General features: G+C 35.3%; 1 protein-coding gene and 1 long non-coding RNA gene across 6 annotated transcripts in view; one reads left to right on the top strand and one right to left on the bottom strand.

The window, feature by feature from the left end:
- RTKN2 (rhotekin 2) overlaps positions 1–26,136 on the bottom strand; it is an 83,786-nt gene that overhangs the window by 35,065 nt on the left and 22,585 nt on the right. For all 5 annotated transcript variants that reach the window (XM_027597086.2, XM_027597084.2, XM_027597085.2 and 2 more), the window contains 3 exons: positions 22,368–22,421; positions 20,722–20,839; positions 18,135–18,329 (listed from right to left, as the gene is read on the bottom strand). In XM_027597086.2, coding sequence (XP_027452887.1) covers positions 18,135–18,329; positions 20,722–20,839; positions 22,368–22,421 — 367 coding nt within the window. The remainder of the gene's footprint in view (positions 1–18,134; positions 18,330–20,721; positions 20,840–22,367; positions 22,422–26,136) is intronic.
- The window catches only part of LOC113923874, a 47,815-nt gene that overhangs the window by 11,471 nt on the left and 10,208 nt on the right, over positions 1–26,136 (top strand). Inside the window, exons 2-5 of the long non-coding RNA XR_003520443.2 lie at positions 9,284–9,403; positions 10,780–10,830; positions 23,623–23,664; positions 25,524–25,671. This is a non-coding gene — a long non-coding RNA (uncharacterized LOC113923874). The remainder of the gene's footprint in view (positions 1–9,283; positions 9,404–10,779; positions 10,831–23,622; positions 23,665–25,523; positions 25,672–26,136) is intronic.

Raw genomic sequence — 26,136 nt, forward strand, 5'->3', positions numbered from 1 at the left:
GCACTGATCTATGCACTAGCCTGATCATATTTGATCATATTCTGCCTTTTTTGTATTGTTCTGTTTCTGTTTTTATCTTTCTTTTTCTTTTCCTTTTTTCCTCTTTCTTTTTTCTTTCTTCCCCTTTCTTTTCCCCTGGTTTCAGGTCCTTTCTGATTTGTATACATTATATTTGCTGGGGACGTTGTTAACTGGTTAGCATTTTGTTCTCTCATTCATCTATTCCCCTCTGGACAAAATGACAAGATGAAAAAAATCACCTCAGCAAAAAGAACAAGAGGTAGTACCGTCAGCCAGGGACCTACTCAATACGGATATTAGTACGATGTCGGACCTAGAGTTCAGAATCATTACTTTAAAGATACTAGCTGGGCTTGAAAAAAGCGTGGAAGTTATTAGAGAAACCCTTTCTGGAGAAATAAAAGAACTAAAATCTAACCAAGTTGAAATCAAAAAGGCTATTGGTGAGGTACAATCAAAAATGGGGGCACTAACTGCTAGGATAAATGAGGCAGAAGAGAGAATCAGTGATATAGAAGACCAAATGATGGAAAATAAAGAGGCTGAGAAAAAGAGAGATAAACAACTACAGGATCACGAGGGCAGAATTCAAGAGATAACTGATACGATAAGACAAAACATTAGAATAATTGGGATCCCAAAAGAAGAAGAAAGAGAGAGAGGGGCAGAAGGTATATTGGAGCAAATAATAGCAGAGAACTTCCCTAATGTGAGGAAGGAAACAGGCATCAAATCCAGGAGGCACAGAGAACCCCTCTCAAAATCAATAATAATAGGTCAACACCCCAACATCTAATAGTAAAACTTACGAGTCTCAGAGACAAAGAGAAAATCCTGAAAGCAGCTCGGAAGAAGAGATATGTAACCTACAGTGGTAGAAATATTAGATGGGCAACAGACCTATCCACAGAGACCTGGCAGGCCAGAAAGGACTGGCAAGATATCTTCAGAGCACTAAACAAGAAAAATATGCAGCCCAGAATACTATAGCCAGCTAGGCTGTCATTGAAAATAGAAGGAGAGATAAAAAGCTTCCACAACAAACAAAAACCAAAGGAATTTGCAAACATGAAACCAGCCCTCCAAGAAATATTGAAAGGGGTCCTCTAAGCAAAGAGAGAGCCTAAAAGCAGCATAGATCAGAAAGGAACACAGACAACATACGGTAACAGTCACCTTACAGGCAATACAATGGCACTAAATTCATACCTTTCAATAGTTACCCTGAATGTAAATGGGCTAAATGCCCCAATCAAAAGACACAGGCTATCAGATTGGATTAAAACACAAGACCCATCAATATGCTGTCTGCAAGAGACTAATTTTAGACCCAAAGACACCCCCAGGTTGAAAGTGAGGGGGTGGAAAACAATTTACCATGCTAATGGACACCAAAAGAAAGCTGGGGTGGCAATCCTTATATCAGACAAACTAGACTTTAAAACAAAGACTGTAATAAGAGATGAGGAAGGACACTATATCCTACTTAAAGGGTCTATCCAACAAGAAGATCTAACAATTGTAAATATCTATGCCCCGAATATGGGAGCAGCCAATTATATAAGGCAATTAATAACAAAAGCGAAGAAACACATTGACAACAATACAATAATAGTGGGGGACTTTAACACCCACCTGACTGAAATGGACAGAGCATCTAAGCAAAAGCTCAACAAGGAAATTAAATGACACACTGGACCAAATGGACTTCACAGACATATTCAGAACATTCCATCCCAAAGCAACGGAATACACATTCTTCTCTAGTGCCATGGAACATTCTCCAGAATTGATCACATCCTAGGTCACAAATCAGGCCTCAACCAGTACCAAAAGATTGGGATTATTCCCTGCATATTTTCAGACTACAATGCTTTGAAACTAGAACTCAATCACAAGAGGAAAGTCGGAAAGAACTCAAATACATGGAGGCTAAAGAGCATCCTACTAAAGAATGAATGGGTCAACCAGGAAATTAAAGAAGAATTAAAAAAATTCATGGAAACCAATGAAAATGAAAACACAACTGTTCAAAATCTTTGGGCTACAAAAAGGCAGTCCTGAGAAGAAAGTATATAGCAACACAAGCCCTTCTCAAGAAACAAGAAAGGTCTCAAATACACAACCTAACCCTACACCTAAAGGAGCTGGAGAAAGAACAGCAAAAAAAGCATAAACCCAGCAGGAGAAGAGAAATAGTAAAGATCAGAGCAGAAAGCAATGAAATAGAAACCAAAAGAACAGTAGAACAGATCAACGAAACTAGGAGCTGGTTCTTTGAAAGAATTAACAAGATTAATAAACCCCTGGCCAGACATATCAAAAAGAAGAGAGAAATGACCCAAATCAACAAAATCATGAATAAAAGAGGAGCGATCACAACCAACACCAAAGAAATACAAACAATTATAAGAACATATTATGAGCAACTCTATGCCAGCAAATTAGATAACCTGGAAGAAATGGGTGCATTCCTAGAGATGTATCAACTACCAAAATTGAACCAGGAAGAAATAGAAAACCTGAACAGACCTATAGCCACTAAGGAAATTGAAGCAGTCATCAAAAATCTCCCAAGAAACAAAAGCCCGGGGCCAGATGGCTTCCCAGGGGAATTCTACCAAACATTTAAAGAAGAATGAATACCTATTCTCCTGAAACTGTTCCAAAAAATAGAAATGGAAGGAAAACTTCCAAACTCATATTATGAGGCCACCGTTACCTTGATCCCCAAACCAGACAAAGACCCCATCAAAAAGGAGAATTACAGACCAATATCCTTGATGAACATGGATGCAAAAATTCTCACCAAAATACTAGCGAATAGGATCCAACAGTACATTAAAAGGATTATTCACCACGACCAAGTGGGATTTATCCCTGGGCTGCAAGGATGGTTCAACATCCGCAAATCAATCAATGTGATACAATACATTAACAAAAGAAAGAACAAGAATCATAGGATCCTCTCAATAGATGCAGAAAAAGCATTTGACAAAGTACAGCATCCTTTCTTGATCAAAACTCTTCAGAGTATAGGGATAGAGGGTACATACCTCAATATCCTAAAAGCCATCTATGAAAAACCCACAACGAATATCATTCTCAATGGGGAAAAGCTGAGAGCTTTTCCCCTAAGGTCAGGAACGCGGCAGGGATGTCCACTCTCACCACTGCTCTTCAACATAGTATTAGAAGTCCTAGACGCAGCAATCAGACAACAAAAAGAAATCAAAGGCATCCAAATCGGCAAAGAGGAAGTCAAACTCTCACTCTTTGCAGATGATATGATATTGTATGTGGAAAAGCCAAAAGACTCCACCCCAAAACTGCTAGAACTCATACAGGAATTCAGTAAAGTGGCAGGATATAAAATCAATGCACAGAAATCAGTGGCATTCCTATACACCAACAACAAGACACAAGAGAGACAAATCAAGGAGTCGATCCCATTTACAATTGCCATAAGATACCTAGGAATAAATCTAACCAAAGAGGCAAAGGATCTGTACTCAGAAAACTATAAAATACTCATGAAAGAAATTGAAGAAGACACAAAGAAATGGAAAAGCGTTCCATGCTCATGGATTGGGAGAACCAACATTGTGAAGATGTCAATGCTACCTAGAGCAATCTACACATTCAAAGCAATCCCCATCAAAATACCATCCACTTTTTTCAAAGAAATGGAACAAATAATCCTAAAATTTGTACGGAACCAGAAGAGACGCTGAATAGCCAGAGGAATATTGAAAAAGAAAAGCAAAGCTGGCGGCATCACAATTCCGGACTTCCAGCTCTCTTACAAAGCTGTCATCATCAAGACAGTATGGTACTGGCACAAAAACAGACACATAGATCAATGGAACAGAATAGAGAGCCCAGAAATGGACCCTCAACTCTATGGTCAACTCATCTTTGACAAAGCAGGAAAGAATGTCCAATGGAAAAAAGACAGTCTCTTCAACAAATGGTGTTGGGAAAATTGGACAGCCACATGCAGAAGAATGAAACTGGACCATTTCCTTACACCACACACAAAAATAGACTCCAAATGGTTGAAAGATCTAAACGTGAGACAGGAGTCCATCAAAATCCTAAAGGAGAACACAGGTAGCAACCTCTTTGACCTCAGCCACAGCAACTTCTTCCTAAAAACATTGCCAAAGGCAAGGGAAGCAAGGGCAAAAATGAACTATTGGGATTTCATCAAGATAAAAAGCTTTTGCACAGCAAAAGAAACAGTCCACAAAACCGAAAGACAACAGACAGAATGGGAGAAAATATTTGCAAATGACATATCAGATAAAGGGCTAGTATCCAAAATCTATAAAGAACTTATCAAACTCAACACCCAAAGAACAAATAATCCAATCAAGAAATGGGCAGAAGACATGAACAGACATTTCTCCAAAGAAGACATCCAAATGGCCAACAGGCACATGAAAAAGTGCTCAACATCGCTCGGCATCAGGGAAATCCAAATCAAAACCTCAATGAGATACCACCTCACACCCGTCAGAATGGCTAAAATTAACAAGTCAGGGAACGACAGATGTTGGCGGGGATGTGGAGAAAGGGGAACCCTCCTACACTGTTGGTGGGAATGCAAGCTGGTGCAACCACTCTGGAAAACAGTATGGAGGTTCCTCAAACAGTTGAAATTAGAGCTACCGTTCGATCCAGCAATTGCACTACTGGGTATTTACCACAAAGATACAAATGTAGGGACCCGAAGGGGTACGTGTACCCCAATGTTTATAGCAGCAATGTCCACCATAGCCAAACTGTGGAAAGAGCCAAGATGCCCATCGACAGATGAATGGATAAAGAAGATGTGGTATATATACACAATGGAATATTATGCTGCCATCAAAAGGAATGAGATCTTGCCATTTGCAACGACGTGGATGGAACTGGAGGGTGTTATGCTGAGTGAAATAAGTCAATCAGAGAAAGACATGTATCACATGACCTCACTGATATGAGGAATTCTTAATCTCAGGAAAGAAACTGAGTGTTACTGGAGTGGTTGGGGGTGGGAGGGTTGGGGTGGCTGGGTGATAGACATTGGGGAGGGTATGTGCTACGGTGAGCGCTGTGAATTGTGCAAGACTGTTGAATCACAGATCTGTACTTCTGAAACAACGCAACATATTTTAAGAAAAAAGAAAAAGAAGAAGATAACAGGAGAGGAAGAATGAAGGGGAGTAAGTCAGAGGGGGAGAGGAACCATGAGAGATGATGGACTCTGAAAAACAAACTGAGGGTTCTAGAGGGGAGGAGGGCAGGGGGATGGGTTAGCCTGGTGATGGGTATTAAAGAGGGCACATTCTGCATGGAGCACTGGGTGTTATGAACAAACAATGAATCATGGAACACTGCACCAAAAACTAATGATGTAATATATGGTGATTAACATAACAATAAAAAATTAAAAAAAAAAAAGAACTTATCAAACTCAACACCCAAAGAACAAATAATCCCATCAAGAAATGGGCAGAAGATATGAACAGACATTTTTCCAAAGAAGACATCCAAATGGCCAACAGACACATGAAAAAGTCTCCACATCGCTCAGCATCAGGGAAATCCAAATCAAAACCTCAATGAGATAACACCTCACACCAGTCAGAATGGCTACAATTAACAAGTCAGGAAACGACAGATGTTGGCGGGGATGTGGAGAAAGGGGAACCCTCCTACACTGTTGGTGGGAATGCAAGCTGGTATAACCCCTCTGGGAAAACAGTATGGAGGTTCCTGAAACAGTTGAAAATAGAGCTACCATATGATCCAGCAATTGCAGTACTGGGTATTTACCACAAAGATACAAATGTAGGGATCCGAAGGGGTACGTACACTCCGATGTTTATAGCAGCAATGTCCACAATAGCCAAACTGTGGAAAGAGCCAAGATGTCCATCGACAGATGAATGGATAAAGAAGAGGTGGTATATATACACAATGGAATATTATGCAGCCATCAAAAGGAATGAGATCTTGCCATTTGCAACGACATGGATGGAACTGGAGGGTGTTATGCTGAGTGAAATAAGTCAATCAGGGAAAGACATGTGTCATATGACCTCACTGATATGAGGAATTCTTAATCTCAGGAAACAAACTGAGTGTTGCTGGAGTGGTGGGGGGTGGGAGGGATGGGGTGGCTGGGTGATAGACATTGGGTAGAGTATGTGCTATGGTGAGCGCTGTGAATTGTGCAAGACTGTTGAATCACAGATCTATACTTCTGAAACAAATAATGCAACATATGTTAAGAAAAAAGAAAAAGAAGAAGATAGCAGGAGGGGAAGAATGAAGGGGAGTAAGTCAGAGGGGGAGATGAACCATGAGAGACGATGGACTCTGAAAAACAAACTGAGGGTTCTAGAGGGGAGGAGGGTAGGGGGATGGGTTAGCCTGGTGATGGGTATTAAAGAGGGCACATTCTGCATGGAGCACTGGGTGTTATGCACAAACAATGAATCATGGAACACTATATCAAAAGCTAATGATGTAATATATGGTGATTAACATAACAATAAAAAATTTAAAAAAAATACAAGACACCACTTCACATCCATTAGGATGGCTTTTATTAAAAAAAAATAAAACAGAAAATAATTGTTGGCTAGGATGTGGACAAATTGGAACCTTTTTGCATTGCTGATGAAAAAGTAAAATGCTACAGCCACTATGGAAAACGTATGGTGGTTCCTCAAAAAATTATAAATAGAATTACCATATGATTCAGCAATTCCCTAAGATGACCTGAGCCAAATTCTTCTGGGTATATACCAGAAGAATTTAAAATAGTGACTCAATTGGATATGTGTACACCTGTATAAATAGCAGCATTACTCACAATAGCCAAACAGGAGACGAAGGTCAACTGTCCATTCAAAGGATGAAAGGATAAATAGTGGTACATACATACAATGGAATATTATTCAGCCTTAAAAGGGAAGGAAATTCTGACACAGGCTACAACATGAATTAACCTTAAAGACCTTACACTAAATGAAATAAGTCAATCACGAAAGGACAAATACTGCTTAATTCTACATGTAAAGTCCCTGGAGTGGTCTAATTCATAGAAACAAAAAGTCTAGTTGGAGGGGGGAACAGGGTGCTATTGTTTATTGGGTATAGAATTTCAGTTTGGAAAGATTAAGAAGTTCTGGGAATGGATGATGGCGATGGTTGCACAACACTGTGAATGTACTTAATGCCATTGAATTATACACTTAAAAATGGTTAAAATGGTAAATTTTATAATATATTTAACCATAATAAAAAATGAAGAAAAGCCACATTTAGATGTTATAGATGACAGATTATAAACATAAATGAATTATCAACTTACTATGTTTATCTCTTTATGCTATTTTATCTTAAGAAAATCTGCAAGTTATTTGGTTTAACTCACAAATGTTTCTCTGAAAGATCTCCATTCATTCAAAAATATTAACTGAACGCCTAAAATGTGCCAAGTCCTATGCAAGGTGATGGGCATTTTGGTAAACAAGACTCAGTATTATATTCTGATGCAAGGGGGAGGGGTGAAAAAGTAAGCAGAGGGATAAATAAAATAATGGCATTTGTAAGTTATAATGCAACCTTTTCTATAAAACAAAGGGGATAAGAAAACTGAGGACCTGTTAAGCAGGAGAAACAGGAAAGTACTCTCTAAGGGGTAATGGTGATGATCTCATAAGAGGATGGGACGAAGCAAAGAATGTGGGAAAACATTCCAAGCAGAGAGGACTGAAAGAAGAGCAGTGTAGCTAGAGCATAGGGAGCAAGTGGGAAACACCACCTTAGGACACAAGGTCAAAGATAATGGCAGGGATTAGATCCCTCGGACTTTGCTGGGAGCTTTGGAGAAGAGTGGATTTGATTCCAAGTGTAACAGGAAGTCATTGGAGAAAGTTAATAAGAAGATAGTGATGGGATCTGATTCATATTTACTTCCTGGGAATAAGAATGAATCTTCTTCTGATTTACCAACTCCAAAGATTTGGGATTTTCATCCATCATATGGGAAAATGAAGGACTTCATTACTAATTCCACTTTTTTTCATGATAGTCCCCTTTATGCTACTTGGGTTAAAATAGCACTCTTGCCAAAGTATCTAAAAATTCTGATGCTAAATTTAATATCCTGGTACTTTGTGGTGATAAAGAGTGAATTTTCATTCAATAATAATTCTATTTTCTGTGCTAGTAATCTTAATTTTATTTCAAGACTTTTTCTTGGTTTTATTATTTATTTTCCAAATTAGTAAAACCTCAACATTCAAAACATCAGAAAGCATGTTAAAATGAGACAGACAGACAGACAGTAATATAGACAAACTTTGGAGAAGAGAGAAGTATGATAGGAATTTTTATTAATTGTGCCAAGTGATATGTTTCATAAACCTTCTTTGTCTCATACTAAATCCTTAATAGAATCTCTACTACAAAGAAAAAGTATGTATACATGTAGTAGGTGTGTAATGCATACTCCACAGAACGTTACTCCCTTGGAGAACACCTGTTGGTTTGTTTTCTTCTCCAGTTTTATTGAGAAATAATGGAAATACTTTATAAGTACAGCATGATGGTCTGATTTACCTTGGTTTTTAATATACAACCACCATAGACTAGAGATATCTCTCAATACCCAATGTCTTTTGTCAGTGTTTATATAGGGAAATTCATGTTTCTGTCTCTAAAACTCAACAAGAATTTAACAAAGTGATGCATGACTAAAATTTCAAGCTACATTCTAAATAAAATTGGTATAATGTCAACTACTATGCAGACTTCTGGAAAAATTCACTAAGCACCAACAAATCTCCACTGTTGCAGGAGCTAAAAGGCACCAGCCTCGTACTCGGTGTGGGCCATTCTCTGCTACTACTTATCCTGGGTTTCTATAGTACCTTCCATAGTTAGCTCTTACTTTTCCCTAGCATTACACAATGAGTCCCCCCACAAAAGTTGAGAAAGTATTAATGAAAACTATGGAGAAAAAAGTCAAAGCAATTGAGAACAGCAGTTACAATGGAAGAGCAAATATGAATACATACAAAGTGGCTACTAATAATCACTAACTGTCTGGTGATCAGGGCCCAATATGTTAAGCATTATCTCAACATGATAATTTGTCCCTGATATATAAGTTTTATAGAACTACATTATAATTTCTCCCACTTAGAATAAAGGGGATTAGACTCCCTACTGGCATTTTAATGCAGCGTGTTATCTTCAGGAACAGCTGATTGTCAATAAGCAGGGAAGTGGTGCGAGAGAAAGATGCTAGATGTGTGTGACAAACCACAAGCCCGGTGTGGCTGGAGTACGATGAAGGAGAAGGAGAGATGTCCCAAATGTAAGTAGGGGGCAGACACTGTACATGGCAGTGCTTTGTGGGGCATACTAAGGACACTGGATTTTCTTCTGAGTGAGATGGGAACAAATGGTAGGTTGTGAGCAGAGGCATGCACTATGATGTGACTTGTATTTTTAAATGATCCCTCTGGCTGCCATGTGCAGAACAGGCCACAGGGGCCAAGAGTGAAAATGGACACCAACTAGAAAGCTTCTGCAGTTGACCTGACTGCAGGTCAAAAAAGCTGATGCAGGACTGGAATAGGGTGTTAGCTGGTGAGCTGGTGAGAAGTGGCAAGATTCTTGATCTATTCTTCAAGTCGACCCAATGTGGACATGGGAGGTGAAAAAAAAAAAAAAAAGAGCTGAAAACAACTCCAAAGCTTTTGGCCTGAGCAACCAGAAAAATGGAATTGTTATTACACTGCAGTAAGGCTGACAGAGAAGAATAGATACGGGAAATACGAATTTAGTTGTGGATGAGTCAAGTTTAAAATTGTTTTAGATATCTAGATGGGTTGTAGGGTAGGTAGCTGGACATATCAATTTGGAGTTAGAAGAAAAAAATATGGAAGAATTAAATTTGGGAGTTACCAGTAAATAAATGAAATTTAAAGTTAGAAAGTCAAGTGAAGTCCAAGGACTGAAAAATGAGACACACTTCATCATTTCAGGTCAAGTTGAAGAACATGAACAAAGGAGGCAGGTGAGGAACAGTCAGAGGTAGAAGAAAAAACAGGGAAGTGGATCCAGAAGGCAAATTAACAGAAATTGTCCAAGAGAGAGTAAGAGGAGAGGAAGTAGAGGCAGGGAATATAGAAAACTTTTCTGTAAAGGGTAGCTGTCAAATGGGGCAGTACGAATGGGAAATATTTCAGCATGCTTCTTTGTTGGTAGCAATGATGCAGTAAAAAAAATTGATGATGTAGGGGAGTGGGGGACATGCGCAGGAGTTTACTTTTGAATAGTTCAGAAAATGGGATCCAGTGCACAAGAAGGTGGCCTTAGATGAGGCAGAGTTCCCAAAGAGGGAAAGCAGCAAATAAAGATACAGATGCAGACAGGCTGACAGATTTGGCAGATGGAAGATATGCACGTTCTCTCCTGACTGCTTTAGTAGTATTAGTGATAGGTGAAACAAAGTCATCAGCTTTGAATAAGGAGTAGAGAGGAGGGGGAATTGGAGTCTTCAGAGGAGACAGTAATATGATGTGACATGCTTTCCCTGAAGAGAGGTAAAGTGTAAGGCTATGGAAACTTAGTAGGATTGCTGTCACACTAAGAACTCATTTAAGGTTAGTGATCATGGGTCTAAAGGGAGACCAGTCATTCTGACTGTTTTTCTCCAGCTTCCTCATCTATTTCTCATGAGTGCAGGTGCAGAGGAACTCAAAGGAGGATTTAACCAAGGTTGGAGTTTTTTCCAAGGTAAGTATGACATGAGAAAAATGCTAGGAAAGAATAAAGTGGTAAATCATGGAGTCCAGGCTAATTTTGAGTACTAAAGGGAGTACTAAAGGGCGCAAGCTGGAAATGTGGGAGGTGGTAGATAGAGTGGGATACTTGCTATAAAGATGGTAGAGGGTGTGCAATTATTCATAACAACAAAGTCTAGGGCACAATAATAGGGTGGAGGACTGAAATAGGCAGAAGGACAAGATCACTGGAGGCAGGGGTTCACAAAACTGATACATCAAGGTATTAGATGGATAGACTACATGTCTTTTTAAGTCCATCAGGAAAAATATCTGAAATAGTGGGAGGCCGGGAGAGGGAGAGAAAGAGAATGAAGATACTTTTTATTTTTCGGAGTGACACTGTAATTTATTCTTACTAACCACTAAAAACATTTGACTATTCTTCACTTCAGGAATAGCATCATTTCAATACATAATATAATATAAAATACTGCTATTAGTGTGCACAGGAAGCAGCTGGTTATAGGCTGTGCATTTGCACCAAGTGCACTGGGGAGGTGGCATGTTCAGAAAGCAACTTGCGTGGCAGTACAGGCTAAAATTATGTGATGAGTGAGGTATATGTTCGAATTTTTTTTCAGACCTTGAGAAGTAATTGTGTAAGACTGATGAATCACAGACCTGTACCTCTGAAACAAATACATTATATGTTAAAAAAAAAAGATAGTAGGAAGGGAAAAATGAAGGGGGGGGAATCAGAGGGGGAGATGAACCATGAGAGACTAAAGAAATAATTGTGACTAAGACATCTTTTCCTCAGCTACTTCCAGGTAAACACGGAGCATATTTGCCTCTATTTTCAATAAATGACACATCTGAAAATAACAATCGGAAGAAAGTTATTGATAACTTCTAAGGATGGTTAAATAAACTATGATAGAGCCAAATGATAGATAATGTGGTCATTAAAATGATTATGTGATGACTCTGTAATAACTCCAGAAAAAAAGCTGAATGTGTAGATAACTATGAATATCTAACTATCCCCTAAAGCTAGGTACTTAAAACCTTAAAAAAAATCAGTCCATATATAAAAAGTATTTGAATTAGAATGAAGTATGAATAACTTTTTTTCTCTTCTAGATTCTATTTGATAATTTTTGTAATCAAATAATGTGGTGAAGCAGTAGTATGATGGAACTCTCCCATAAAAATCAGAGACAGGCAAAGCATTATTAATACCACATATGTACAGTGTAAGGCATTTTGACAAGCAATATCTTTTTAAAGATTCACAATAACTACTTGAGGTAGGCATAGCAGATAGTTTGGTCCATGTTTTCAGAGGAAGAAACTGAAGTTCAGAGAATATAATTGACTTGCCTCTTGCTAGGCAAGTAGTATACTGGGAAGAAAGCCCCACTATACTTACTACCTTTATACTTCATTAGGAAATAGCTTAAAATTATGGTACTTTTTTTCTGTTAAAACAGATACAAGGGACCATATTTTACCACTGCAAGAATTTTGAGTTCAGAGAGCATGACTTATTAACCTTGGAATCCAATGTGCCATATGATATAACTGCTGAATAACCCTTTCTAAGATTATTAAATGAATGAATAATGAAATTACACCCAATGGCTGAGGAGCTCCTTAGTTACGTGTGAACTCTGCATCATCTTTCACACAATCAAAACAGTAACTTCATTGTCCTCAAAACATAAATAATCCATTTGTGCTGGACAAGTATTAAGATACTTGTTTTATAACTTCAATCTAATTTAAAATGCAGTATAGTGTCTTAATTTTTTTAAAAAAATTAATATACCTTTTTGTCAAATAATCACTCTCAATTTTACCTGTTTTCTTGAAATGATGGTTTAAAATGATGTATATTTACACAGTGATGAATAATGTACTAAATAAATAGTTCTCAAGAAGCATAAAATAGTGAACTCAGCTATTAGAGACACTGGGAAAATCTGGCTAAAGGAATTTCAGTAAGTGAAATTCCACGAATAAAATGAATAAATAAATCACATCAAGGAGTATGCTAAAAATTACCAAAAATGTCACTGTCTTCTTTTGGATCAAACAATACTTTATGATGATATTTCAAGTTACTTCATTTTTAAACCATGACTAATTACAATGCCAATGCTTCCAAAACCAACAATGATCTCACTTTTAAAACATTCTTGTCAGGATAACATTTTCTTACTAAAACATTACACTCATTCCTTTTAGCCAACCCTAATATTGAGTTCCCAACAGTTTAATCAGTTACATTTTTTTTTATCAAATAGGCCAATTGTTATAACATTGCAGGGAGGGTGGATATTGGTCCAAAAATGTTATGAAAAAATAAATGACTACTTTAAATGGTAGTCTAAAAAACGCATTCTTTTGTCAGAAAGAACAGCTACATTCGGTCACGTGCCATATTACTAGAGAAGATATATACAGCCCAACTTTGATCTTTTATGACCATTTTGGTTGAAAATTAAAAGCTGTATTGGGAATCTTCTCATTGAACTAGATCACTATTAAAGAAACAAAACTGATCCCCTTATGCATTCTGATCACTAGTGCTATTCTCAAACTCCTATCATGGTGCTGAAGCAGTCAGTTAAGGAATTACTAGTTAAGAGTCGTCCTGGGCTATGAATTTAACCTAGAATATGCTGGATTCATACCTGAAGCTCAGCAGAATATAGGTATTAGCAGAAATGATTCAGTGAAATGTAAAAGATTTGACTCTTCCTTTGACCAACTTTAATTGGTATAAATAAGCAAATGGCATGCAAGTTGCATGGGGAATGTTCATAAAGAAAATTAGTGTTTGGATTCAGGTATAAACCAAGTAGAATAACAAATCTAAATAGAATGAACAAAACAAATAAGTCAGTTGTTATTTAAAAGAACTTAATACTGGGGTGCCTGGGTGGCTCAGTTGGTTAAGCATCTGCCTTTGGCTCAAGTCATAATCCCAGGGTCCTAGGATGGAGCCCCACATCAGGCTCCCTGCTTAGGAGGGAGTCTGCTTCTCCCTTTGGCCCTCTCCCCCCACTCCCCGCTAGTGCTCTCTCTCTCTCACTCTCAAATGTCTAAAAAACAAACAAAAAAAGGAACTTAATACCAACAATATTATGCTCAAAAATTCCTCCAGGCTTCAAAAAGAATATAGGTTAAATGCAAGTTCTAACATCACTTAGATTATCTTCTATGAAATTATAAACAATGGTTTTAAATTTTAAAATATCTATTTTATAATCCTATGTTATTTTTAAATTGCAATGCTTTAGCATGAGTTTGAAAAAAAAGTTAAGGAAAAGCACTAGTCTCAGCACAGTAAAAATAGTAACAATAATGGAAAGAGCTACAATTATTAAATTCCCACTATATTTTTATTTTTTTCAATTATCAATTTTTGAGGAACCCCCCCCGTACTGTTTTCCAGTGGTTGCACCAATTTACATTCCCACCAACAGTGCATAAGGGTTCTCCCTTTCTCCACATTCTCACCAACATTTATTTCTTATTTTTTTAATAACAGTCACTGTAACAGGTATGAGGTGATATCTTACTGTCGTTTTGATTTGCATTTCCCTGATGATTTTTGATGTTGACCATCTTTTCGTGTTTCTGTTGGCCATCTGTATGTCTGTTTTGGAATAATGTCTATTCAGATCATCTGCCTCTATTCTAATTGGATTTTATTTATTTATTTAATTTAATATTTATTTATTTGAAGAGAGAGAGCACAAGTAGGCAGAGCAGCAGGCAGAGGGAGAGGGAGAAGCAGGCTCCTCACTGAGCAGAGAGCCTGATGTGGGGCTCGATCCCAGGACCCTGGAATCATGACCCGAGCTGAAGTCAGACGCTTAACGACTGAGCCACCCAGGCGCCCCTATTTTTTTTTTTTTTTTGCTATTAAATCTTAAGAATCCTTTATGTATATGGATACTAACCCCTTAAGAGATATATGATTTGAAAATATCTCATATCATTCAGTAGGCTGCCTGTTCATTTTGTTGATGGTTTCCTTCACTATACAAAAGCTTTTTAGTTTGATGTAACAATTCCACTACTGGTATTTATACAAAGAAAATGAAAACACTAATTCAAAAAGGTGTATGCATCCCTATGTTCACTGTAGCATTATTTATAATAACCAAGATATGGAAACAACCTAAGTGCCCACCAATGGATGAATAGATAAAGAAGATGAGGTATATTTATATAATGGATGACTACTCGGCCATAAAAAAGAATGAAATCTTGCCTTTTGCAACAATATGGATGGACCTTGAGGATATTATGCCAAGTGAAATAAGTCAGACAAAAAAGACAAATACCATATGATTTCACTTATATGTGGAATTAAAAAAAACAAAACAAATAAAATGAAACTAATAAATATAGAGAACAGACTGGTGCCTGTCAGAGGGGAGGTGTTTTGGGGATTTGGCAAAATAGGTGAAGGGAGTCGAGAGGTGAAAACTTCCAGTTATAAAATAAATAAGTCATGAGGATGTAATTTATAGCATGGTGACTACAGTCAATCATATTGTATTAAATATTTGAAAGTTTAAATCTTAAAAATTCTCATCACAAGAAAAAAAATCTTTAACTTGGAATGGTGAACTAGTTACTAGGCAGTAACTAGACTTACTGTAGTGATCATTTCTCAGTGTATACAAAATTGAATCATTATTTTGTACACCTGAAGCTAATATGTTACATGCAAATTAACCTGCCCTGGGTCACACAAATAATACACGACAGGATAAAAAATTAAATATTCACTGCCAAACAATAAGGTTTTAAAATGAGGCTTGAGGCCCTCCCCCCCCTTTTTTTTATACAAGCTTTAAGGCGTATGAAACCCTAGAAATGTCTCTAAGGAGGTGCCTAATAAATGATTGTGTCTAAGCATCCTTACCTTTCATATGAGAAAACTGAGACCCAGGGAATAATGTAACTTCTCCAGGACATTACTGGTCCTTTCGTTGTTTTGAATAAAGCAAAATAAATTTTGCTGCTTAAAAAAGTTTTAAAAACTACTCAACTCAATGGAAAATTCTTGACATATCTTAATCTAGAAAAGTTTTAAGAAGGCCTTAATTCTAAAGGAAGAAAATTAAAGGGTCCTTTACCTACTTTTTAATGATATTTATATGAGAAAAGACTTAACATCTTCTATGACTATTTTTCAGTGGAAAATGGGGGGGGAACCCATCCAATGGATCGTGACATCAACCTATGACTCATAAACTGCATTTTAAAAAACTAAAAATAGAATAAAAAAGTCTGATAAATGTATTATAAATAGCTAGGGCCAAGTATTGCTTCATGAAATCTATGTTGCTTATGCTGCTGTACACTCAGTAATGATGTAAAATGTATTTCTAGCATAGGCCTCAATCAAAAGAGACTGAAAGCTACAATTCTAGAATCCCAAGACATTTTCCATATCTAATGTATCTGACATGAAAAGAGTTATATAATTATGTTGTGATGATTAACATTTCCAGGGTCTATATACCTGAAATATTTTGCTTTTTGTAATCATAGTAAAGTTATTGACATGCTGAAGAGCCATATCTATCAGAACATGCAAAGAAATTCTAAGAATATAGACTGATCAACAGTTTTCCCAAGAAACATAAACATAAAACTATTTGTGAAGTAACAACACAATGTTTAAAGAAAGTATCTGAAAGAAACTATGGCTCCTTGAAGAAATGGTTACTCTAAGTCTGGGCAGAAAAATACAAGATGAATGTGGAACATCTTATCTCAGAAAGCAAAGAAGCTATCAGAGATTAGCTTATGTCAAAAGCTGCAGGAGTCAGCTGAAAAGTTTCCCCCTGATCAAAGATGGGACAACTTGGCTTCAAAGAGAATAATAAGTGTAACAGATTGAAACACAAACATATACAAAAATTCAAGAGTTCAAATAAAAGAGAACACTGATTACCTCCATGGTTGCTAGGATATCAACTCATTATTCTAAAATTGGGTAAATAAAAGAATCTAGCATTTTTTTCTCCCTTTCCTCCATCAATTTTTTTTCATTTATATCCACAGTTCATGAAGGGAAGTTCCTCTTTGAGAAAATTCAAAGTTTAAAAAAAATGCATGACAGGGGCGCCTGGGTGGCTCAGTCATTAAGCATCTGCGTTCAGCTCAGGTCATGATCCCAGGGTCCTGGCATCGAGCCCTGTGTCAGGCTCCCTGCTCCTCGGGAAGCCTGCTTCTCCCTCTCCCACTCCCCCTGCTTGTGTTCGCTCTCACTCTGTCCCTCTCTCTCTGTCAAATAAATAAACAAAATCTTTTAAAAAAATGCATGACAAATTTAGAAAGTCACCAAATTTTAATCCCTAATGAAATACTTATCAGTGATAGCTGTTAAGACCATTAGATAAAACATTGATAGGGAATGTTATAATGGATGAATTAGGCTGGCAACACCTGAACCCACTGATCAATTTTAACATAACTGTAAGTGGGACAAGGCCTCTTAATGGGAGACAGTAGGAAGTATCCATAATCAATGTGAAGTATTACTGCCTAAAAAAGAACCTGAATCAAATCAGGCCTCTAGATCTACCAATTGTAGGAAACAGGGAATAGAAAAAGATGTTTAGAAAGACAAAGATGCAATTAGCTAAATTAAAAATATGGGAAATTCTACAAGATCTGATTTCTTCAATAAACAATGGCAAGAAAAAAGTAGACAGGAAATCATTAAAGATTAAAAGAAACTTAAAAGATTCACTTAAATGCAACACTGTAGACCTTGTTTGGATCCTGATTTGCATAAACAAATTACAAGATGACATTTTCATAATTGGGGCAATTTGAATACAGACTGGATACCAGATGATATTAAGGACTTATTTTTTATTTTGTTAGACATGGTAACAGTACTGAAGTTTTGTTATACAGAGATAAAATATTTTTTTAAAAATCTGTAAGAATAACGCATGACCTATATAGAAATCCAGTTAGTAGGCTGACAGGCAGCAAACACTTTGACAAATAGATAGTTTCTTTTCAAGAAAAACATTTCAGTTTTGTGGTAGGTCCTGGAATTCCAAATCACTAAAACACACTGTCCCCCAACTTCCTACTTTCAATGGAAGGTATTAAGGATACCTCAACTGGGTAAATGTCAGTTTTGTTTCTTCTTCAGGATGTTTTTTCCATTTAAAATGTAAACTTATACTCTACATACAGTACTTTAAAATGTCACAAATACATAGTAATACTATGTCACTATAAATGCTGTATTAAAAAACTTACAAAATAGCAGAACTGTAAGACGAGCATGTTTCATGATCTTCTTGAATCACCAAATTTATTTTCTTCCCTGTAGCTTTACTTATAGAAGTCTTCAGTTTCTTAGCTAGTTTTTTTGGTGTGTTGGTTATAGAAGATTCTTCTGTACAGCAGCTATATACCTCCACCTTTATCTGAAAGTCTGGCCCTCCTTCATTACTAAAATCAAGAGCATTCATAACATTAGAAACTTAATTCAGTAGAAAATAAAACTGGAACATCCTTTGGTGTTTTCATAACATTTAAAATCACAATTTGAAACAGGTTTATGTTAATATATGTTAATGAGACAGAATCTCCCTGTGTTTATTTAGTATCTAAATGACCTCAGAGAGTCAGTGTAACTTCCAGAGCTACCAGCTTCTAAAGTAGGGCCAAATTAACACAATGCGATCAATATATGTAGGCACAGTCCTAAAGAAAAACAATGATATGCCCTGGTCATCTTATTGCCAATGCTGTTTTCCTGATGTCATGTCTTCAGTTATACCTTTTTGTAAGGTATTTACATAATATGTGTGATTTCCTGAAATAACTATTCCTCCAAAAGGAAAAACTTATAAAACCAAAGAAAAGGATTTTTCTGCTGAAAACTTCAGTGTTCATTTCTTTTTCATAAAGAGTCACAGTCCAATCACTACCATGCCCTCCCCACCCCACCTTTGTACCCAATAACTCTAAAATAATGCTGCACTGTTTGGTTATCTAGGGGAAAACAAACACACAAGCAAGAAGCAATACAAAGAGCTATATACTACAAGGCAGGAACTCCTTGAGGGAGAGTGCTGCCTTGGTAATCTCTATATTCTTAATCTTGCATAAAAGGTACTCAATACACTATTATACTCATATGTAAAAATTTTGCACTTTTAGCAAATGCTAAGTCTGGCTTTGCACTTTTTCAGACACAATGAACTACCTTTACCATAAAAGATTGTGGTGGTATTACTAACAAAATTTATTTAAAACCACAAGAGATCCATCAGCAGTAGATGTTGCCTTACATGGAAGATCCATCTCAGTCTCAGAGATTTTAAATGGCCAATCTATACTTTGGATACATCCAAGGAGTAACTCCCAGATATTTTTATAATTTACTTGGCAACCTTTAAACATACAGTATTACTGGTAATGACTAACAAATGTCAATATTTAGAGAAAAACCAGAGATTCATAAATATTGAATACTTATTAAAAACAATCATAACAAAAGCACATTTTTAAACATTTAGAACATTTGTCAGCAGTTATTTTTGGAACAATTTAAAATATTTACAGAATTTTTTAAAAATTATAAATCATGTGGTGTCTTCCGAAGTAACTTGCATTGTTCTCTCAATGAAAAAAAAAATTGTGATTTTGTCTTTGTGCTAAAAGCAAAGAATAGCAAAGTGATGTGAAGAAAAGAGCCCATTAAGAGGACAGTTTTGGTAGAAAAAAATGCACTAGCAAAAGTTGATTATGGAAATAAAAGTAGTTAGATAACCAAGGAAAATTATTCTTTTAGTCTCAGTTACATAAGCATTTGGTGATATTTTGAGGATCCTAAATAAATTCCTTTGTTCAATAGTTTGTAAGAGGGCCTGCACAACTGCTAATAACTCAGAACAATGTGTTTTATTTTTCTGTGCTACACAATTATTTATGGCATACTGGACAGAAGCCACAAAACATGGTTTGCAATAGTTTTCCTAATGTTATGTGAGTGGCAAAACTACTCTCCAATCTCTACTGTTTAGCTCCATAACTGAAAATGGCAAAAACCATGTACATTCAGTTTTATTTTAATAGTTAAGTAGCTATTAATATTTAGATACAAAGACGTGTTTTTGAAACCCTGAAAGAAATACAAATCACACACTGAGTTAGACCAATAGAACCTCTGAAAGAGGCCAGGAAAAACTTATGTTGGTTAAAAATGATTTCTATGGCTACCTGAGGAGTTCCTTCTGGTTCTGTATTATGACCACAATAAAATGAGCCTGTAAAAGAGCAGGGGCAATAAAAACAGCCCTAAGGATCACCCAATTTTTTACTGTTTTGGAGTACACGAAAGAAGTACAGTGTAAGAAAAAGAACATCTCGAAATTTTACCAAAGTGCTTTCTCTATGGTACATATTTCAGGACAATCTTATAAATAAAGTTGTTATAACTATTTTAGCATTTCTGTAACTAAATATCCCATATGAGATATAAGAACCTGTTTTATGCTCAAATTCACTTTATATAAAATAATGTTATAATGAGATTCCATTGTATTCACAGCTTGGTTAATAATGAAACTATACATGTATAAAGAAACTAATAAAAATTTATCATATCCAATGAGTAAAATATTTACTACTAATATTATATGATTTCTACTTTATTTTACATTGAAAAATTTCAAATGCAAAAATGGGCTTCTTCTGAATAAAGTAATTTTCAAAATCAATTTAAACATTTAAAGATCTTAATGCTTCAAAAATAATCCAAACCCAATAATTTTGCCTTCCTTTAAAGGTAGAATTTTAAATTGTTCTCATTCTCTGAAGATTTAAACATACTTACAATATAGTTACATTTTCAAAACATAGATCTGTGATTGTTTTATCCACAATCACCATGTCAGTATCAAAAACTTCAGCTCCCATTTTGAATAAACAGAAAATGGCATACTGCTGTGATCCTAGGGAAAAAAGAGTGCTCCATGAGATGAATCATGCCTATATCATGTTGAAATCTATTTGAAAATGACAAATTATCTCTAATATCTGTTAAAAGTTTTTTTTTATGATTTTATTTATTTGAGAGAGAGAGAGAGAATGAGAGAGAGAACATGAGAGGGGGGAGAGTCAGAGGGAGAAGCAGACTCCCCACTGAGCAGGGAGCCCGATGCGGGACTCGATCCTGGGACTCCAGGATCATGACCTGAGCCGAAGGCAGTCGCTTAACCAACTGAGCCACACAGGCACCCTTGTTAAAAGATTCTTATTTTCATATATGTTACACTGTAATCAACTTTTTATAGGGACTGCTCTGTCAGTCTATGTTAACGCCTTTCCCAACCAGAACAAAGCAATTAAACCAAGGAATATCAAAAAATACAGCTGAAAATACAGGCCTCTCAGCAGCCTAAAGCAAGCATCACATTCATAAATTTTATTCCTAGAAACTCTTTAGACTTTCATTAATAGCCAATTTATTATTGTATATATACTATTACTGCTGTCATTTTGGTTTCCAAGTCTATTTAAGAAGAAGTTTTCTATTATAAGAGGTTAGGGGCAGGCACGTTAACAACAGCAAAACATTTTCCACAAAACTGAGAGCAAAGGAGGAAACCACAAAAACAATAAAATGTAGACATGTGAACACAAAAAACATAGCTGCTGAGCCTTTTAATTTGGTGATGTTTTTTAAAAGTAATGGGTGATTAAAGGGCTAAAACCTCATTACTGAGAAAGTGTAGCTCTTCAGAAAAACTTATTCTCTATAGTAATCAGAAAGATACACTTAATCCCCACATGTATTCCTTTGTAAAGTAAATTATATTTTCTAATTGAATAACAAATATACTAACCTGACTTTGGATTCTTCATACAAAACTAATTATGCTCAATATGATTCAGTTTTTAAACTATGAGGAACAAAGCTATCACAATAGACAAGAAAGATAAAGGATTATCATATCTTTTCCACTTTGCCTCTAACAGCTAGAAATCATTTGAGGTTAATTTCTATGACCTAAGCAATACATGGATTTGTGAAAATACATGGATTTGTAAATGCTGAAGGGGGAAAATCAGATCAAGCTAAAAATCTTTCCCTCTTAAACCTGTTAAATAATCTGAAGTAACAAAACAAGGCAGAAAAGATCTCCCAGATTCTGGTCAAAAAGAAATGCTGCCTTTACCTTTACTCCTTAAACATTTTCTTTTGTTGTACCCTTCCCTTCCACACAACCTGTTACAGTTCTTGCATGGGTTCCAATCAACAACTAAAAGTACATTAGGTAGGTATTATCTTAATTAGTATCAAGCAATTACAACATATTTGTACTAAAAATAGGAAAAAACACAGTTCAGCAAGATACAGCTTATTCTGCCATCTGACATCAATTGATTTCAGTGTGGTAGCAGCTTTTTCTCCCAATAATCACAAATTTACTATACCCTAAAGAAAACATTTAAAATATAAATTAAAATCGTACATACGTTCCTTATTGCTGAAGTGATCAGAGTCTTTCCACATTAGTGGTATACGAATATCTATGAAGGAAGGGAAAAAGAAATGACAAGTAATAATCTTGATAAATTTCATTTCTTAGCGTGAAATGAACCTCTGAATTCCATAACGGATTCTGACCATTAAAGCCAATATAAAATTTATTATTTAAATATTCTAACACAGGCAATATTTTCTCAAAAATAGCTTAGACTAGAAACATAAAATCTCTTATAGTTATTTAAATAATTTACTAAAAAACCCTACCAACTATTACTCAAGAAATTATTAAGTAAGGTCTGTAATAAGCTTATGCCATAACATTTTCATTTTGTGATTTGTGTTTTTGCAATAGATGAAATAGTTGAATTTCTATTTTGGGTAAGCAGTAGCAACAAATGTAGTTAAATACATTTCAAAATCATAAAATAGTAGGTAGAAAGGATGTCAGGACTTCCACTATGCAAACTTTAAAGATGAAAATTAAGTGACTTGTCTAAGATCATTGTTCGTGACAAACAGATCCAAACTTTTTCATTAAGAAGATTTAACTTGTCTATGAAAGAATTTGCAGATCTTTGTATATTCATGTTACAAACTATGGCATTTCCCTTAAGAAATAAAACTAAAAAAAGTAATGCATTCCTTCTTCAAGATCAAGGAAAGGGCATATGTTCTAAAAGTGATCAAAATGTATTTTCTCTCATTCACACATTCTTCAAACCTTAAAGTAATTATGTTAATGATCCTTATTCCAGATGTTAATCTAGACCTTTGACACAGTCAAAATTTTTCCTTCCTAGTTACCTCCATTCTTCCCTTTACTTTTAATACTAGATCAACAATTTTCCTCTGACATTCTAACGGTATCTATATATTTTCAAAGAGAATCAAAGTTCTACCAAGTAAATTAAGATATATGAATTACAGCATAACACAGCACAGTAGAAAGCTCAATGATAAAGTGAAATCAGTTTTAATTACTCAGAGTATAAATACCTCAAACCTTTGTGGAAAATTGCTCTGTTCAAGACACTTCCCTATTACACTTAGGATGTCGATATGCATATTTTCATACCTATTAATTATGCCACTTTCAAATAATTACAAATCTTTATGAACATAAGCTGCTTGGCTACATTTATGTTGTGCTTCACTTTAAGTCCTATGATTCTTTGTCTACATATTCATTTGTTTAGAATCCTTTTTAAGGTTCTTAACGCCTATTTCTAATTTCCTTTCTAGAAAAGCTTTATAATACTCCTTCATCCTTACCCGTCCAACCAGGTATGTATGTATGAGTGTCCCTGCCACTGCTACCTAAGCAGTTTTGATAAAAAAAATATTACTTACTGGGCTCTCTCCATGTGCCCAGCTAAACACTTTATATACATCTCATCTAACCATAATTTTTAGGAAAATATATTTGCTAATTTAACAGACAATTGACAAATTTAGATTTGCATTTTTTTAATTAACAAGAAAAATGTTAATACATTTATCAGCCATCTCAGTGAATGTTTGTATCCATGACCCATTTTTCTTTTTTTTAACATACTGGTTATGCTTTGTACTTTTAAAAGTTAATTATTTAATCTATGTGAGAATTTTGGGGTATATGAGGTAAAATATTCTTCTTATAAAAATAATTGTTCCAGCTCCATTTATATATCTAACAGGCATTCCCTTCCTCATTGATTTAATGATTCAATGGATCTTTCTCATATATGCCATTCTGAGTATCTGTCCTTTGGCGATATGCTTTACAGACCTAACTGAACCATTTAACAGTTACTGTCTATCCCAATAGCAATACCATTTATAACTACTGAATCTTTATAGGATAATTTACCATTTGCTAGAAATATATCCTTCCAAAACATCTTATTCTCAATTGCTAATTTCTTTATGTGAATTTTAGAAATATACTGTCCAAATTCCCCCTCTAATGTATGGTGATTAACATAACATAATCAAATAAAAATAAATAAATAAATAAAACATTTTATTAGAATTCTATTATCCAAATTAATTTGAGAACTGGTAACTTTATAATACTCTGTCCATATATATTCAGTAGCACTATACAGTTACCCTTACGTTTTTATTAAGGTTATTCTTGGGCTATTTAATATTTTTGTTTTTTGTTGTCTTTATTGTAAAAGATCTTTTTGCCATATTTTCTAAGTAGATATTATTGGTTTTGAGAACAGCTTACCACTTTTTGTATATTTACCTTGAATCTAGCCACTTCTACTGATTTCTTTATTAGTTCAAATAGTGTTTCAGTAAATTTCCTTAGATTTTCTAGGTCTGCAATCTATTATTTTAAAATAGTATTCAGTTTCTCTATTTCTTTTCAGCAGTTTCATCTTTCATTCTTGCTATTTTAGCTACAATTTCTTAAATTGTGTCAAAATTATATTGATAATAATAGACATTTTTACTTTGTCCTTGATTTTAATGGGATTGCCTTTATTGTTTTATAATTATGACTTGGCTGATACCCTGTCAAAGAGCCTGCTTCTTGCTTGGCCACAGTTGCTGACTCATTTCATTTCACAACTGTTCTTGTTCACAGCTGTTCTTGTCCTATTAGGGTGGTATTAACTATTTACACTATCTTGGGAGGAACATGAACCCTGAGTTCCTCTGCTATATACCATTAGCCTATGGGTCAGTCTTGCCTTTTCCCATGCCTAGCTACGTCAAATTCTCAAGAGAAGGCACACATTTCTTATCTATTTTCCAGGTGGTCAGGTACTGTTCAGATGACAAAAGATGTGTAACCTACCAACTATGATTTTTAATTCAGCTTCAAATAGAAATTCCTTCCAGATTCTTGCAAATGGTTGGCTCAGTTTTAGCTGACAGTGCTCTTACCTTTGTCTCTTTTTATGTCTTCATTGACACTTTTATGATAAACTGAAAGAGACATACATGATACAATGGCTAACTTGATGCTGTCAACTCCTAAAAGTCTATCATTTTCAGAAGTAAAAACTGAGGCACTTTATGAATTGATTTGGCTTTAGATATTGAATTAGTAGTCAATGAATAAGCAGAGACAATTGCCACAATGCAATTATTTGATATTTAGTAAGAACGATCAGGATATATCTGACTTATCTTTTTATTTTTATAAGGATCTGGCCATGAGTGGTGAAGCTGGAAATGGAAAACCCAGGTATTGCCTGGTAATCAATGTAATCTCAGAACATTAGGAACCTTTGTTGCAAATACTCACTTTGATCAAAAGTCATCCCAATGTCAAAAGAAAATGTATTTATAAAGGTGAATTAGTTTTTAATTTTCTTTGTTTTTATTTCTTACAAATAAACAGACAAGATATAATTAAGGTGAAGCAAAGATGAAGAGAAATTACATATGTATTCCATTTTCTGAGGCTTCCAGTTCCTTAACTTAAAATTATCTCTTGGAAAGAAGGAGCACATGCAGAAATAAGTTTAATTTCTACACTTGAGTATTTGTGGTCAGGAAAATAGTTTTTTTCTCTTACTTTAAATGCTTTTACTTAAGTACTCTTCTAAATGTGCAGTAAATGTTAATATCATGAATTGCTGTAGCAAATAAACTATTATGTCGATAGATGTTAACTCTATCATGTCATTTTAGTCTTCAACAGCAATTTAACATATCTTACTCGTGTACTTAGTGGCACTAAATCAGAAGCAAGAAATGAGGATTATGTTTAAGTATTTTTAGAAAATCTCCCTTAAAGATCTCAAATATTTTATT

The sequence above is a fragment of the Zalophus californianus genome, chromosome 15 (assembly GCF_009762305.2).
Source record: "Zalophus californianus isolate mZalCal1 chromosome 15, mZalCal1.pri.v2, whole genome shotgun sequence".
Taxonomy (NCBI): Eukaryota; Metazoa; Chordata; class Mammalia; order Carnivora; family Otariidae; genus Zalophus; species Zalophus californianus.